The sequence below is a fragment of the Barbus barbus genome, assembly GCF_936440315.1.
Source record: "Barbus barbus genome assembly, chromosome: 40".
Lineage (NCBI taxonomy): Eukaryota > Metazoa > Chordata > Actinopteri > Cypriniformes > Cyprinidae > Barbus > Barbus barbus.
Window position 1 is genome coordinate 15,705,547 of NC_136718.1, and position 13,420 is coordinate 15,718,966.

The 13,420-nt window shown below is 37.5% G+C and overlaps 1 protein-coding gene across 22 annotated transcripts in view; it reads right to left on the reverse strand.

The window, feature by feature from the left end:
• LOC306859962 (basement membrane-specific heparan sulfate proteoglycan core protein-like) overlaps positions 1–13,420 on the reverse strand; it is a 101,347-nt gene that overhangs the window by 23,687 nt on the left and 64,240 nt on the right. For 21 of the 22 annotated variants that reach the window (XM_079401406.1, XM_079401404.1, XM_079401405.1 and 18 more), the window contains 13 exons: positions 9,397–9,489; positions 9,221–9,310; positions 8,906–9,136; positions 8,664–8,777; positions 8,088–8,215; positions 7,894–7,980; positions 7,746–7,798; positions 7,220–7,384; positions 6,586–6,696; positions 6,108–6,208; positions 5,778–5,958; positions 2,813–2,872; positions 276–398 (listed from right to left, as the gene is read on the reverse strand). In XM_079401406.1, coding sequence (XP_079257532.1) covers positions 276–398; positions 2,813–2,872; positions 5,778–5,958; positions 6,108–6,208; positions 6,586–6,696; positions 7,220–7,384; positions 7,746–7,798; positions 7,894–7,980; positions 8,088–8,215; positions 8,664–8,777; positions 8,906–9,136; positions 9,221–9,310; positions 9,397–9,489 — 1,537 coding nt within the window. The remainder of the gene's footprint in view (positions 1–275; positions 399–2,812; positions 2,873–5,777; positions 5,959–6,107; positions 6,209–6,585; positions 6,697–7,219; positions 7,385–7,745; positions 7,799–7,893; positions 7,981–8,087; positions 8,216–8,663; positions 8,778–8,905; positions 9,137–9,220; positions 9,311–9,396; positions 9,490–13,420) is intronic. The other variant, XM_079401400.1, reaches the window with a different exon arrangement.

Here is a 13,420-nt window from a genome sequence, read left to right on the forward strand (position 1 = left end):
TAGTACACCAAAAGTGCAATTGCAGAGTATTTTTTATTAGGTACATTAATATGTAAATGTATTTGTATATACTTAGCATGAAATAAATGTAATTCAAACACATTTTAGTATTTATTTTTCACTAGGGAAGAGTACTTCTTTTTCACAAGGGTCTTCTTTTGCAGGAATGTTGCTCTAGGTCCAACATAAGATCACACGTCATAGAACCAAGGCCTACTTGGCATAATCATAGTAACCACAAATGAATATATATTCTCAAACGTAGATTGGCTCACCTATCCATTCCACAGCAGGGGCGGGGTTGCCGGTCACTGTGCAGCGGAACTCTGCCCGCTGGCCCTGTTGGACTGTCAGCACAGGTGGATTTACTGTGGCCACCGGCTGGGCACCTTCAGTAGCTACAGTGAGGTAGAAACCAGTTAATCACAGACAGGAGTAGAGCACTTCAAACTGAAGTACCAGTCATTACAGATAATGCCTATTCAGAACAGACCTTACCCTCTTTCGATGACTGAAGAGGTCAAGAACATTTTCAGCTAAATTAATTTCTCATTCATGGTCTAAATGTCATGCCAATTAATTGACCATGTTTTTTTTTACATTTATCTTCCTGTGTGGTCTCTATCATAAGCACTAAAATACAAAGGCAAATGGATGGAAAACTCTGAAAACAGCTCAACATTTGGGAAAGGTCTGTTTGTGAGAGTGTTTATGAAGTGATAGTGGTGTGACGGCGTATGCAGCATGTGTCTGGCTGCCAGAGATGATGGTCAAATCATGTCTCTTGGCAGCCAGCTTGAGGAGATGAGAAGTGGCAGATGGGGCTTGGCAGGACGAGGCCCTCACTGCTGTCTGTGCCAACTCGGCTGGACACCGAGCCCTCGATCTATAGGGATTCCAGGGCAACAGAGCAAAAGAAAGCTTTCTTTCACCAACTAGGGTAGACTACTGGTCTGTGTAAGCTCCGTTAAGCTCCGGTCTGCTTCTCAGTGACTGAACAGTGCTCATTTAGCTGTCTTGGCATTTAAGCGTTACGTTTTCCATGCATTGGCTCACGAGTTCTTATTTTGGTCCATAAGTCTCAAACGTACTTTTTTGTGCATGCATTTTGAGATCTATCTACCCACCCATCTAATTGTCTACACATCTATCTCTCTGTCTATACAGCCAAACATATAGCTGTTTACTCAGCCCTTTATTCGTGCACTCATCTATCTACCCACCTGTCTACACCATCAACCTGCTGAGCTATTCATTTGTCTACCCACCCATCTATTTCTAATTTTCCATCTACCCAACTATCTGTTTACCCAATCTTCTCCGTCTACTCATGTCTATCTACCCAACCTTTTGTCTATTCAGCCAACCATCTGGCTGTCTACCCACCAATCTTTTTTTCTAACTCATCTGTATACCCAGACACCTCTATCTATATGACCATCAAATCTATCTATGCATCTATCCATTCATCCAACCATCCAGCTGTCTTCACATCTATCGATCCAACTATAACTGTCTACCCACTCATTTTTCAAATAAGATATCTCCATATCTATCTACCCAACCATCTAGCTGTCTACCCACCAATCTTTTACCTCATTCATCCATCTCTATAATCACCTACTGCATCTGTCTCCATATCTATCAGTCCACCCAACCACCTGTCTTCCCCATGTGTCTACACATCTATTGACCCAACCATATAACTGTCTTTTTCAACTCATCCATCTCATCTACTAACCCATTTTTCAGCCCACCCAACTATCCACTCATTTACCCACTTATCTCCATCTATACAACAATCTATCCACTCATCTATTTTTCAATTCATCTACCCAACCCTATCAATCAGTCTATCTATCCACCTATCTATCTGTCTATTCATCTGTGCACCCCCCAAAACTATCCACACCCTTAGTAACCTATTCAACTTATCTATTCACCCTCCCAAATTTTGTTTATACATAAACCCATCAATGCATTTATCTATTCACCTACTCTATCATCTATCTAACCACTTGCCTACTGTATCTACCATTTCTCTACCAATCTGTCTACTTACCCACTTGCTCATATATCCTGTCTACCTAACCATCAGTTAATCTACCCATCCATCGATCACCATAAATCAAGTAAATTCATACTAAAGTGAAACCATCTTTTAAATAGTGTCTATAAAATTTGAGAGAACTTTGTTCAGTGCACTGGACATGTACGCATGAGTGATTACCATTATAAATGAGGTGCAGTATGATCTTTGAAGAATAATGGATGTTATTTGATATCTGATATACCTCAACAGTCTTGCATATCAAAAGCATGATACTGGGCTGATGAAATGTGTGGGGGACCCATCTCTGTTAGGTAACAAGTGTGATTTTTGGTGGTTTGGTTACATATAAAGGCAAGCACCTCGCAGAACATTCTGCATTAATTAACCTTACCAATCTGTTACAGAACTGATAAGAATCATACAAGACACTTTAGCAACAGAGAGAAGTCCCCAAATGTGTAAGCATGCAGCTTCACTGTTTCAATGGACCCATATGAGCCACGAAAGCTTAGCCATATCAAGTAATGCTTCTGCGTACAACTCAAAATGTGGTCCTAAACAGGATTAACATTAAAAAAATTAATATGTATAGAACTCTGGTGTTCGTTAAGCTATTTTTGTAATATATGTACCATGCTCGTAGTTTGGTTGTACCTTGGCACTACTTGAGATGGTAAAAGCATGCAGGGTGTGAAGGTTGCATGCGTGAAAGGAACAGGTCCTTTCCAGGCCTGGAGGGAGAGAACCATGTAGACTTACGCTTTCTATGTCCTTCAAACATCTCATAGGCTGTGTAAAACATCTGTGACTGAGAAGCCTCTGTGAATGATGGACAGGCAGATACTGTCAAGAGAGTCTCCAGAAAGTTCTGTAAGAGTGGCGTACTGGTGCCTCCAAGCATTTCAACGTGATTTAAAGCATATGCCACTCAACTTAGAGACTTCATGTCTTTTGAGCTCCAGATCGAGTGTGTAACAACATGCATTTCTCTTGTTGTGAAATTATACTTTAATCAGTGGGGACTAAATTATCTCTAGATAAGTTTAGGCAAGCTTACATTTTATATTTCCATGAAAGTAAATTGTGTTTTAATAGGTAGCTTTACAAACGTCTCAAAATGCCTGAGGTTGATATAATTCATATCCTAATTACATCAGTACGTGTCAAATATTAAATCACATTTTTTTAAAAAGTCTCAAATATGATATATGATTTATTTTTACTTTTTATATCTTCACATTTGACTGAGATATACAGCACATAAAGCTTATTTGTACAAGGAAGCTTCTCATTGGCTTTTTAGTAAGGCAAATTAAGTTCTTCCCAATTACACCATTATGCTCCAGTATCATTGATTTACAGCACTTGTCGTGTTAGATTGTAGTCAATGGTGGAAAAGTTCATGAAGAATAGTTGCTGTAAAATGGCAAGCAATAGTTTGCCCCATTGAGAATCAAAGAAGGCATTGAGTTTTCCTACTGAAAAATCAATGCACATTTAGAAGACATTTTAAAATGAGTGTAAGGTAAGCACACTGTCTGTGTAATTAAAAGAGAAGTGGACGAAACAGCACTAAAGCATGCAGGTTAGTATCAAAACACAACATGTAAAAGCTTTACTGTACCTCGGTATAATAAACATTCATATTGTATTTTCTTTGAATACAGCTTGTGATTGAGAAAATTTCAGTAGAGCAGGTGTTTTACCTGTTATTATTTTAATACTTTCACCATTTAAAGAATAATTTGTACATACATTTCACAGTTTAGACAAATCAAATACAATGGAATCATAATGTAAAAAAAAAAAATATTTTCAAGATGCAGCACCATTTCAAAATTTACAAAATTAAATATGGTTTTAATTACTATAATAACTGAATATACCTAACATGCTTGATTAAAAAGAAAATCGAAAAAGAAAAAGTGATAAAGCACCATTCTAGTGTAAAACATACATGATGAAAAGGAACAAAAACAATGCAAAAAAAAAACAGATGTATGAAAAATGTTTGAAAACGGTTATAACATACACATGAAACCTTAAAGTCAACATAAACATAATTTCTATTACAGTACTCACTGTGTTTGTAAATGTAAACCAAAGTTTTTTTTTAGTTTTTTTACAGTAGTTTGTCAAACCAGTCAAAATAAATATGGAATTAAGTTCTAAGCAATAACTACAGTACACATCTCTGTCGGCAACATTTGAAAGGCATTATCGATGAAATGTCTCTGATTACTACCAAATATAATTGAGTTTACAAAACCTGTAAAGAAACAGTTGCATTTGAAATGCTGAAAAATAATATAGCATAAACCACTGACATTTTCCAATCCATTTAGATGTCCAAAAAGAGAGAAGAAATAGAAACAATTCGAAATGGAAAATATGACACTCATGGAAAAAAAATCAACATTCTACTGCACTATTAATAGCACCATTTTCAAATACAAAATTGAAGAATATTTCCATGACAAAACAGAGGTGGAATCACATCTTGGAGTCGGGAACGGGCTTGTGCCTGCAGTCCTTTTGGCTGACAAATCTCAGTATTTATGACACCTCCCTACCTTATAAACCACCTATCCCCAAAGGACCACCTCAGGAGGGAAATGACAGCAAACATGCCCAGAAATTAAGACACAAATCCCCCACTAGTAAGAAGACTGACACAGAACCACCACCATGACAACACCCAATTACACCAGCAGCTGATTTCACTGACCGCTACTAAGACACTATGCATGAATGTAATGCATATTAGACTGAAGGTTAGTAAAATGACTAGCCCTTATTCATTAAACACAAGCAAAACAAATATCTCACATGAATCCATTTTATGTATATTACATATATTCGATTTAATGTGATCATTTGTGTAAAAATTTTTATTGCTAAATGTTAGTGTACAAATGACAATTTCTGTGTAAATCAAAAATGTATCACTGAATGTAATACAACAATTTACATAAAAATGGATCTTATGAACGATTTGCACAAAATTTGTTGTGCTCATGTTTCATCGTGCACTTGTATAATATTCTGAACCAAAAACCAACTGCTATCGAGAAAACATTTATATCAAACGTTTAATATGATTAAATTGCCGGCAGTCTTCACGGGAGTCTGTTTTGTATGCCTGCTTTGATATGTGAGTCACATAACAAAATTAGCATCATGGGAATTTATGAGATGTTCTTAATTAAGAGCATTAAAAAACTAATTCTAATTTGACAATATTCATGACCCAAAATCAGCTTTTTGCTTAGGATTTTAGCTCACAACACCCTTTGTGAGCATGAGAAAAAAAATCATGAATTTGTACTAAGAAAAAAAATTACTTCAGATGCTGGATTAGATTTGATTGTAAAAGCATTTTCTGAGATTTAGTTATTGAGTACAAAGTGTTGCTTTTCATTCACAAGCTGTATCAATTTGTCTGGTGTAAAGATTTTACACTGGCAACACGAGAAGCCTTTTAAGTTTGTGTAAGTGGGAAAAAAACTCACTCAAAGTAATCAAAAAGCAAATTTTTTTGATTAATGTGATCATTTAAACACAAAACGAAGAGTTAGCCATGCCGTTGTCCATAAGACAAAGCAGAATTTTGCACAAAAGAGCACAAAAATGGGGCAATGAAGAAAAGCAGAGACATGCAACTTGAGAAGGACAGAAAACTAAAAGGCAGGGAGGTTTAGAGGATGTGGTGCCAATCACAAACCTGTGACATAGAGTTCGGCTGTGCCCTCGTCCATGCCAAGCATATTGGAGCCTGTGCAAACATAGATGCCTGCGTCCTCAGGCTGCACGTTATGAATGGTCAGGATACCATTGAAATCCATAGCCCGGTTAGGCATCTTGCTGTTGCCTTGGCGGGTCCAAACCAGGGTGTACGCTGGCAGCTAGAAGAGAAGCACATGTCTTCAAATATTTTCACTAACATACTAAATCCTACTCTCTCTCTCTCTCTCTCTCTCTGTCCCATCTGTTTGGAAGTCAGGGAGGCTAAAATTATGTCTGTGATGGATGTGTGCCCAGATGACATTCATACCTTGGTTTTGGCTGTGCAGATGAAGCTCACTGTAGATCCCACCGCCACACTCTGTATTCTGGGCTCCTCGATTAAGACTTCAATAGGTTTGGATGGTAAGGCTGGTGAGGGAAAAGTGGTATGTCAATTAATAAATAAAAATGGTTTTGTACCTTGACCAGTGTGTCCCAAAAAAAGGCAAAATTAATAAACATGAATACATTTTAATTATATAATATTCTAAACTAAAATATAAATATTACAAATATAAAATAATAATAATAAGTTTCAAATTCATACTTGGTTCATCAAATGTATACATACTTGAACACCTCACATTACCCAAATTCACAAATATGTTCTTAAACAAACAATCCCAAATAGGTTTTTGTTCTACTGTAAATGCATCTTGAGGGTAAAACAAAAACAACCTTTAAAAACTCATTTAAAAAATGTTGTGCTGTCATACATGTAATCAGTGTAAAGTGAAACACCTTACTTGTAACAACAATTTCTGCTTTGCTTCTATTGGAGCTGCGCTGGTCTCGGCAGGTGCAGATGTAGACGCCAGCATCACTGGGCTGCACGCTGGGAAAATGCAGCTCCTCTCCTGCGATGTGGAATGAAACCGTTTCCCATGCTTATGAACTCACGTACTATCACTTGTGCTGTTATATATGCTACAAAACGTTCTAAACTTTGTCTTTTGTACTTTCATCAAAGATGAAACCTGCAAAAAGCTATCAAAAAGTTTTCAGCATTGATAAAAAATGTATTTCTTGAGCAGCAAATCATATTAGAATGATTTCTGAATGATGATGTGATCATGTGACGCTGAAGACTGGAGTAATGGCTGCTGAAAATTCAAAATTGCCATCACAGAAATAAATTACATTTTAAAACAGATTCAAATAAAAAAAAGTTATTTTAAATTGTAAAAATATTTCTGTTTTTATTGTATTTTGGGCTTGGTCGCAATGTATTATGGTACTTGCATCTCCACAAAGTAGATATGTAATATGAAGCATTTAATTCTATTTTTGGTGCTTGATTTCTATAGGGGATTCATTTGTGACGTCTTGAGAGATCCTGTACTAGTCATCTGAACATGCTTGTAGGAATGTGGGCAGTACCTTGTCTGCGTCTCTCTGCTGTGCTGGAGATTGGGCGTCCATCCTCACGGGACCAGTGGAAATGGTGTGGTGGATATCCAGACACCTGGCACCTGAGAGTGACTGAAAGTCCCTGCGCCTGGTGAACACTTTTTGGAACCACCGTCACCACTAGAGACGCAGCAACTGATGACAGATAAACACACTCTATTAGAATCTGTCTAATAGAAATCATGTTTCACAAATGCAAAGGCCCATAAATGTGCCTCAACCTTTTGTGTAGAGACCCCATTAAAGCAACTGAAGAGTTGAAACAGGAAGTTGGGGCATCCCTTTTTTTTAACTGCCAATCACTCAATTTGCAAATGGTTTCCAAAGTGATATTGTGGGTATGTGTGTGTTCATATACATAATTTATTAAACATGCATAGAGTTCACTAGCAAATAGATGATTAGACCTCCAAGCAAAATTACTTCGTTTGAAAATCACAAGCCTCCAATTTTGATTTCATGGGGTCATTAAAAGTAATAGTAAATGAACAGATACCATTACGGCAGGGGCTTCTCGCTTGTGGATTTCCAACATATCCAGGCGCACAGCTATGGAGAAAGAGGAGCATCACATTAAACATTGTATTGATAATAATAGCGTCTAATTGAATTCCATTGTAACAGCACAGGAAGCATGAGCATACCGTTCACAATACTGGCCGGTGTAGCCGGGCTGACAGGCAGTGCATTGGTAGCCTCCATTACCCAGACTTTCACAGGTACGAGAGAACCTGCATATAATATGACTATTAAAAACCTTGCTGCAAGTGAGGCAGATATTGTGAAAGCAGGAGCTGGCAGGGTCAGGTAAGGTTTACGGGGGTAGATTAAGACTAACTGGTTGTCGGGGTCGGTGCCGGGGCAGGCACATGCTTGGCAGTCCTCAGGGGTTCCAGCAGTTGGATCTCCAAAGAAGCCGTCAGCACATTGTTCACACAGCTCACCCTTGGTGTTGTGCTGGCAGTTCTAAGGGTCAATAAGATATCACATGTGGTGTGGATTACTTTAATAAGCATGCGTAAAGGCAATATATTTTTATATATTGATTTGATTTAGTTTATAATATTTATTCAATTTATAATATATATATATTCAATTTATGATGCAATTAATATCATTTTAAAATATTTATACTATATAACACTTTTTAGATGCAGTGCAATGGATGCAATGTAACTATTATGTTATCGCATTATATAATAAGATTAAATTACTTTTTTTATTTATTTACATATTTTATATAATTATTTCCATACATATTATATTATATATATTATACAGACATATATTTGGTATACTGTACTGTTCATATTGACTAAGAGATAGCACACTCGTACATGAATGGGATTGTGTTAATGCCTTAAAGCATTCTGGGACACATTTCTGTTAAAAAACTGCTGGTAAAGCTTCATACCGTGCAGACTCCAGTCTCTGGGTGACAGGAGTCCGAGTGGCCGTTACAGTCACACGGCTCACAGTGGCCAAGGTACAAGCCTCCTCCTGTGCGAGTGTATCCAGGAGCACAGTCCTACAGAACACAGAGACAACAAACACATGTCTGGATTGAGTAATACTGCCATCATCACTCAAGCATGGAAGTAAGCCTTTACAACGATTCATCCAGTTGGTCACAGAGCAAAGCTGCATTGTTCCTACCTGGCAGGACAGACCATGGTAACCAGGGGGACACTGGCACTGCTCCACCTCCAAAGCCTGGGCCAGGCCAGTGTACTCAGGCACAGCGATATCCATGCGGACCCCTGAAATACTGGATGAGCGCATCTCTGTGTGATACGAGGCACGGATCAAGATGTCATCGAGGTCTGCGAGCACCATCATCAGGTGTTCCCGGGTTGCTGGCATGCCATCGGGACGCTGCCAGTGTTCCTACAAACAAGAAATCACCCATGTCATGCTAAACCACATGTCTTGCTTCAATATTAATGACAATGTGGATGAATGAGTTCTCACCTCTCTGAAAACAATCTCAAAGTCTTGTGACTCTCGGGCTCCGTGCCCTCTTCTCCATGGTTGGCGTGCCACCAGTGTGATGTCATTACCCTGTAGAAATAGTGACAAATAGTGGTCAAACCTTAAAAGAAAACATATATATATAACATACTCACGACATCTGCTATCACACTCACAACAATCTGAACATCAGCATCTTCTATTGGAGAACCTCGGGGTCCTGGCACATAGGAGATGGTGTATTTCAGCTTTCCACCATATGCGCCAACCTACATAAGGATCAAAAACATATAATTGTTGTTTATTTTTAAATCACAAAAAGCATTGCATGAACATTTTTTCACATTTTTATATGAATCTAATAACTACAAACGCAAAACCTGCTGATAAAACCTGCACAAAACCCAAAATGATAATTAAATAAAGCTACTGCTGCTGTTTTTTTTTTCTTATTTTTCAAAGAGGAGAAAATAAATTACATAAAATATAGAAAAGTCAGTGCCAGATTGCTTTTCATAGTGGTTTTATTTTTGACTTTTTCATTTAGGGCTTTTATGTGGTTGAAGAAAAACTAAATAAAAACGTATACAAAACAAAACAAAACAAAAATATGCTCTAACCAGCCACAAATGCAACAAGTGACAGGACAAGTGAAATCGCATTTGTCTAAAATCCTGCTAAACATTAACATTAAACATTAAATATACTCTCAAATGCTGCCATTTCACACTGTGGTTTCTTGTGCATTTTTTTTGTTTGTTTTTTTAAACAAAGGCAACTGTCAGCACCACAGTAATCTAGACATGACGTGATTACACCAGGTTGGCTGGTTTAGATTATTAAGTGATGTTTTGGCTTGCCCATCTATCCCACCTTTGGCTCAGGTAGTGATTCAGTAATGTCTAAGATGGATCAGTCAACCTGGGGGGAATCAGTGGTGGGCGGGCCTGAACCCATCCATGTGTTTACCTTATCCTCTTTGAACTGCTCCGGGAGCTGCCAAAAGAGCACGTCATCTGGGTGCAAGCTGAAACCATTGTAGACCAAAACATACTGGAGCACAGGCGGAAGGAAATATGCAAAACCGTGGATGAAGGAGAGACAGAGAAAGTAGCAGATAAGCAAAGCAGAGAGGAAAGTATGAGAGAAAAGAAATCTATTCCTGTCAGTCACTGACTAACTGCACCTTCAACAACTTCATAAAAAATCTTACAATAAAATATGGTACTTAGAAATAAGAAGAGTTGGGAATTGAGAATTTGGTTTACTATTTTATTTCAAAACGTCTATTCAATCTATACCTACAGGGAAACATTTCTGATTATTTTCAATGTTAAAAACAGTTGTGCTGCTTAATATTGTTTTTGGAAACTTAACCTAGAGTGTGACCTTCTTAAGTTTCATTTTTAGTTTTCCTAGTGATTACCAAGGGGATTCACTGGTCACTACCTTGTTAGAAGGCCGTGGACCTCTAGGGAGAGCAACAGTGTTTTTTCCCTTTTGCACCTGCTGATAAGACCAACAACCAAAGCAAAAATCAAACAACATATCTTTATCACAAATAAATGTTTACTAGTGTAAACTAAGAAAGTGCTAAGCAACTAGCTACTGCATGAATGACAAGTAGAGTAACTTTTTTTAAAGTGTGTTGCATTTCAAGGTGATAGAAAATGAAAATTGTCATCCTCCTTTCATCCCAAACCTATATGACTTTCATCTTTGGAAGACAAAAGAAGATCTGCTGGGAAAATAAAGTTTTTCTTTGTCCTCACTAGGGTTGTTCCAATAGACGATAGTATCGTGTACTGACGATAGTCAGAGATATCATCTGTGGCTGATGCCTTTGACAACAACATTATTATTATTATTATCATCATCAGGCTAATATTATTAGGCTTATTTGTTCCGTCATTTCTGCATTTTACAGTGTTGTGCCTTATAACCAATCACGTTTCCGATGAGTTTATGAATCAGAGGCCAATCAGAGGCATTCAGATGAGTCATCGTTGAAACACTGGAGCTTTGTTGTTGAGTGCACGCTCGCTGGCTGAATTCTGCTCTCTTGCGAATTCTCTCATCATAAACAACAAAGTGCAGACGTGCAATTTAAGCATAAGAGATTTATTCTTCACTGATTATAACGGGAGTGTTTTGCGCTATACTGAAGGCAGTGGCATGTTCATTAATAATGTAAATTATCTTTGTTCATTCTCTGTAGCTGCTGTTTGAATAACTGTAACTTACAATGTTTCTATTAAATTGTTGTGCTAAATACAAATTCAGTCATATTAAAAATATTTTATAACATCCATATGCTACTTGACTAAAAAAGATATAAAGCTGCTTTTAGCCTGGAGTTGGTTCACTCTCCAGCTATGAATCCAGGTAATGATAATATCATGTATAGGCGATCTCATAGGCTGACGATAGGACGATATGACTATGGAGCATATCACCAAACACTAGTCCTTACAATAAAGGTCAATGGGATCCAATTATATTTTGAACAACCCACTGATTTTCATTACATTTTACTGAAAAATCCTCTGAGATATCTTCTTTTGTGTTCCACAGTAAGTCATGCAGCTTTTTAATGACACGAGGATGAGTAAATTACAACAATTTGGATTTTCAGTGTGAACGACTACTAGTTGATGACTAGCCCAGGTGTAATCCTAACATGAGCCTGCATGAGAGCCACCAGTGAGAGCACACAGTACCTGAGCTGAGTCAGGGTGAGAGGAATGGCCTGGGTCGTTTGAATGGGACTCAGAGGCCCTTAAAGAGGAAGTTAAACCAGAATGGAAAGAAGGGGCACGCACACTTGACCGAGACAGAGAATTCTGGGCCTCAAATGAAGAATGGTAAGTTTGAGAGGATGAAGAGAAAGGGAAGAGAGACTGCCCATTGGAGAAATTAGTGATGATTGCCCAGATTTCATCATCAAGTTTGCGTACTTCATCAGCAGGGTGCTAGTGAGAATAAGACAACGGATGGAACAGGAAATATAGTGACTCAAAGGCTTTGTTCAGATAGGCAGCAAATATTAGTGTGTTTATAACACAAATCCATTCAGTTTGAAGTGCAAGAAACAAAGAAGCCTGATTTAAAAAGTTGGTCAGATAGAATTTAAATTATATTTATAGACCATTTCAACGGATATTCGGCTGATTTGATATTTGGTTATTGTCAGAGTTGGAAACAATTGTGCTGCTTAATATTTTTTCTGGAATCTGTAATATTTATACAGGATTGATTGATTGAATCCTGACAGGGATTTTCAAAATTATTATTAACTTGCCTTATAAAAAACATTACTGGTGTGAAGAAAACAAAGGCACTGACATGTTTTAAGATCAGTCAGTCAAACCTCCCTGGACATCTTAGCACAAACCATGATAAGATCGTAAGTAACGCTGCTTGTTTTCTAATTAAAAAAAAGAAAAAAAGAATAATAATACCTAACTTGCATTTTCGCTAAACTTTAAAAGGATGTGCTGTAGGTTTTGATAGATCTGAGATTTAAAAATGGCGCTACCGGAAATGCTTCAGGACCAGATATGCGCAGTAGCGTTCCAATGCCTTTGTTATTGTTTACGTCCTTGAAATGGTCTATATTATTGTGGGCACAGTGCACATTTAAAATGCCTCTGGTTTGTTGTTTGAGAAAATCTCTTGACCAGACCAGAAAAACAAACCAGATATTTGTGCAGTGTAAACAAAGCCAAAGAGAGATAGAATGAAGAGACAGATGTGCCAAAACTTTAATGAGTTGAGAGGAAAGAATGGGATGATTAAATGCATGCAGAGAAGTGTTCAGGAAGTCAGTGTAAGAATCAGGATACCACGTATGCTCTCACCTCAAGTGTTCATTCTGTTTAAGTGGTGTCACTCACAAACAGCAAAACATTTTCAAACCTCACTTTGCTTTATGCCGTTTCTCTCTCAAATATCATTTCACTTTCAATTCAGACATCTACAGGTGGAGTTAATGCATGAAGATATTATGTGACCTTCGCTGATTCTACTGGAAGTTCAGCATATCAGTCAGTTTTTCAGTATTTCATTTTCAGTTTTTCAATTTAAATTTTCAAAATCTCCAGCAGTCAGTTTATTAAAAGCTTTAAAGGATTAGAGGGAGTTCAAACATTCAAAATAAATTTAGTACATTATGTTGCTAAACAAATATCCATCAGTTAT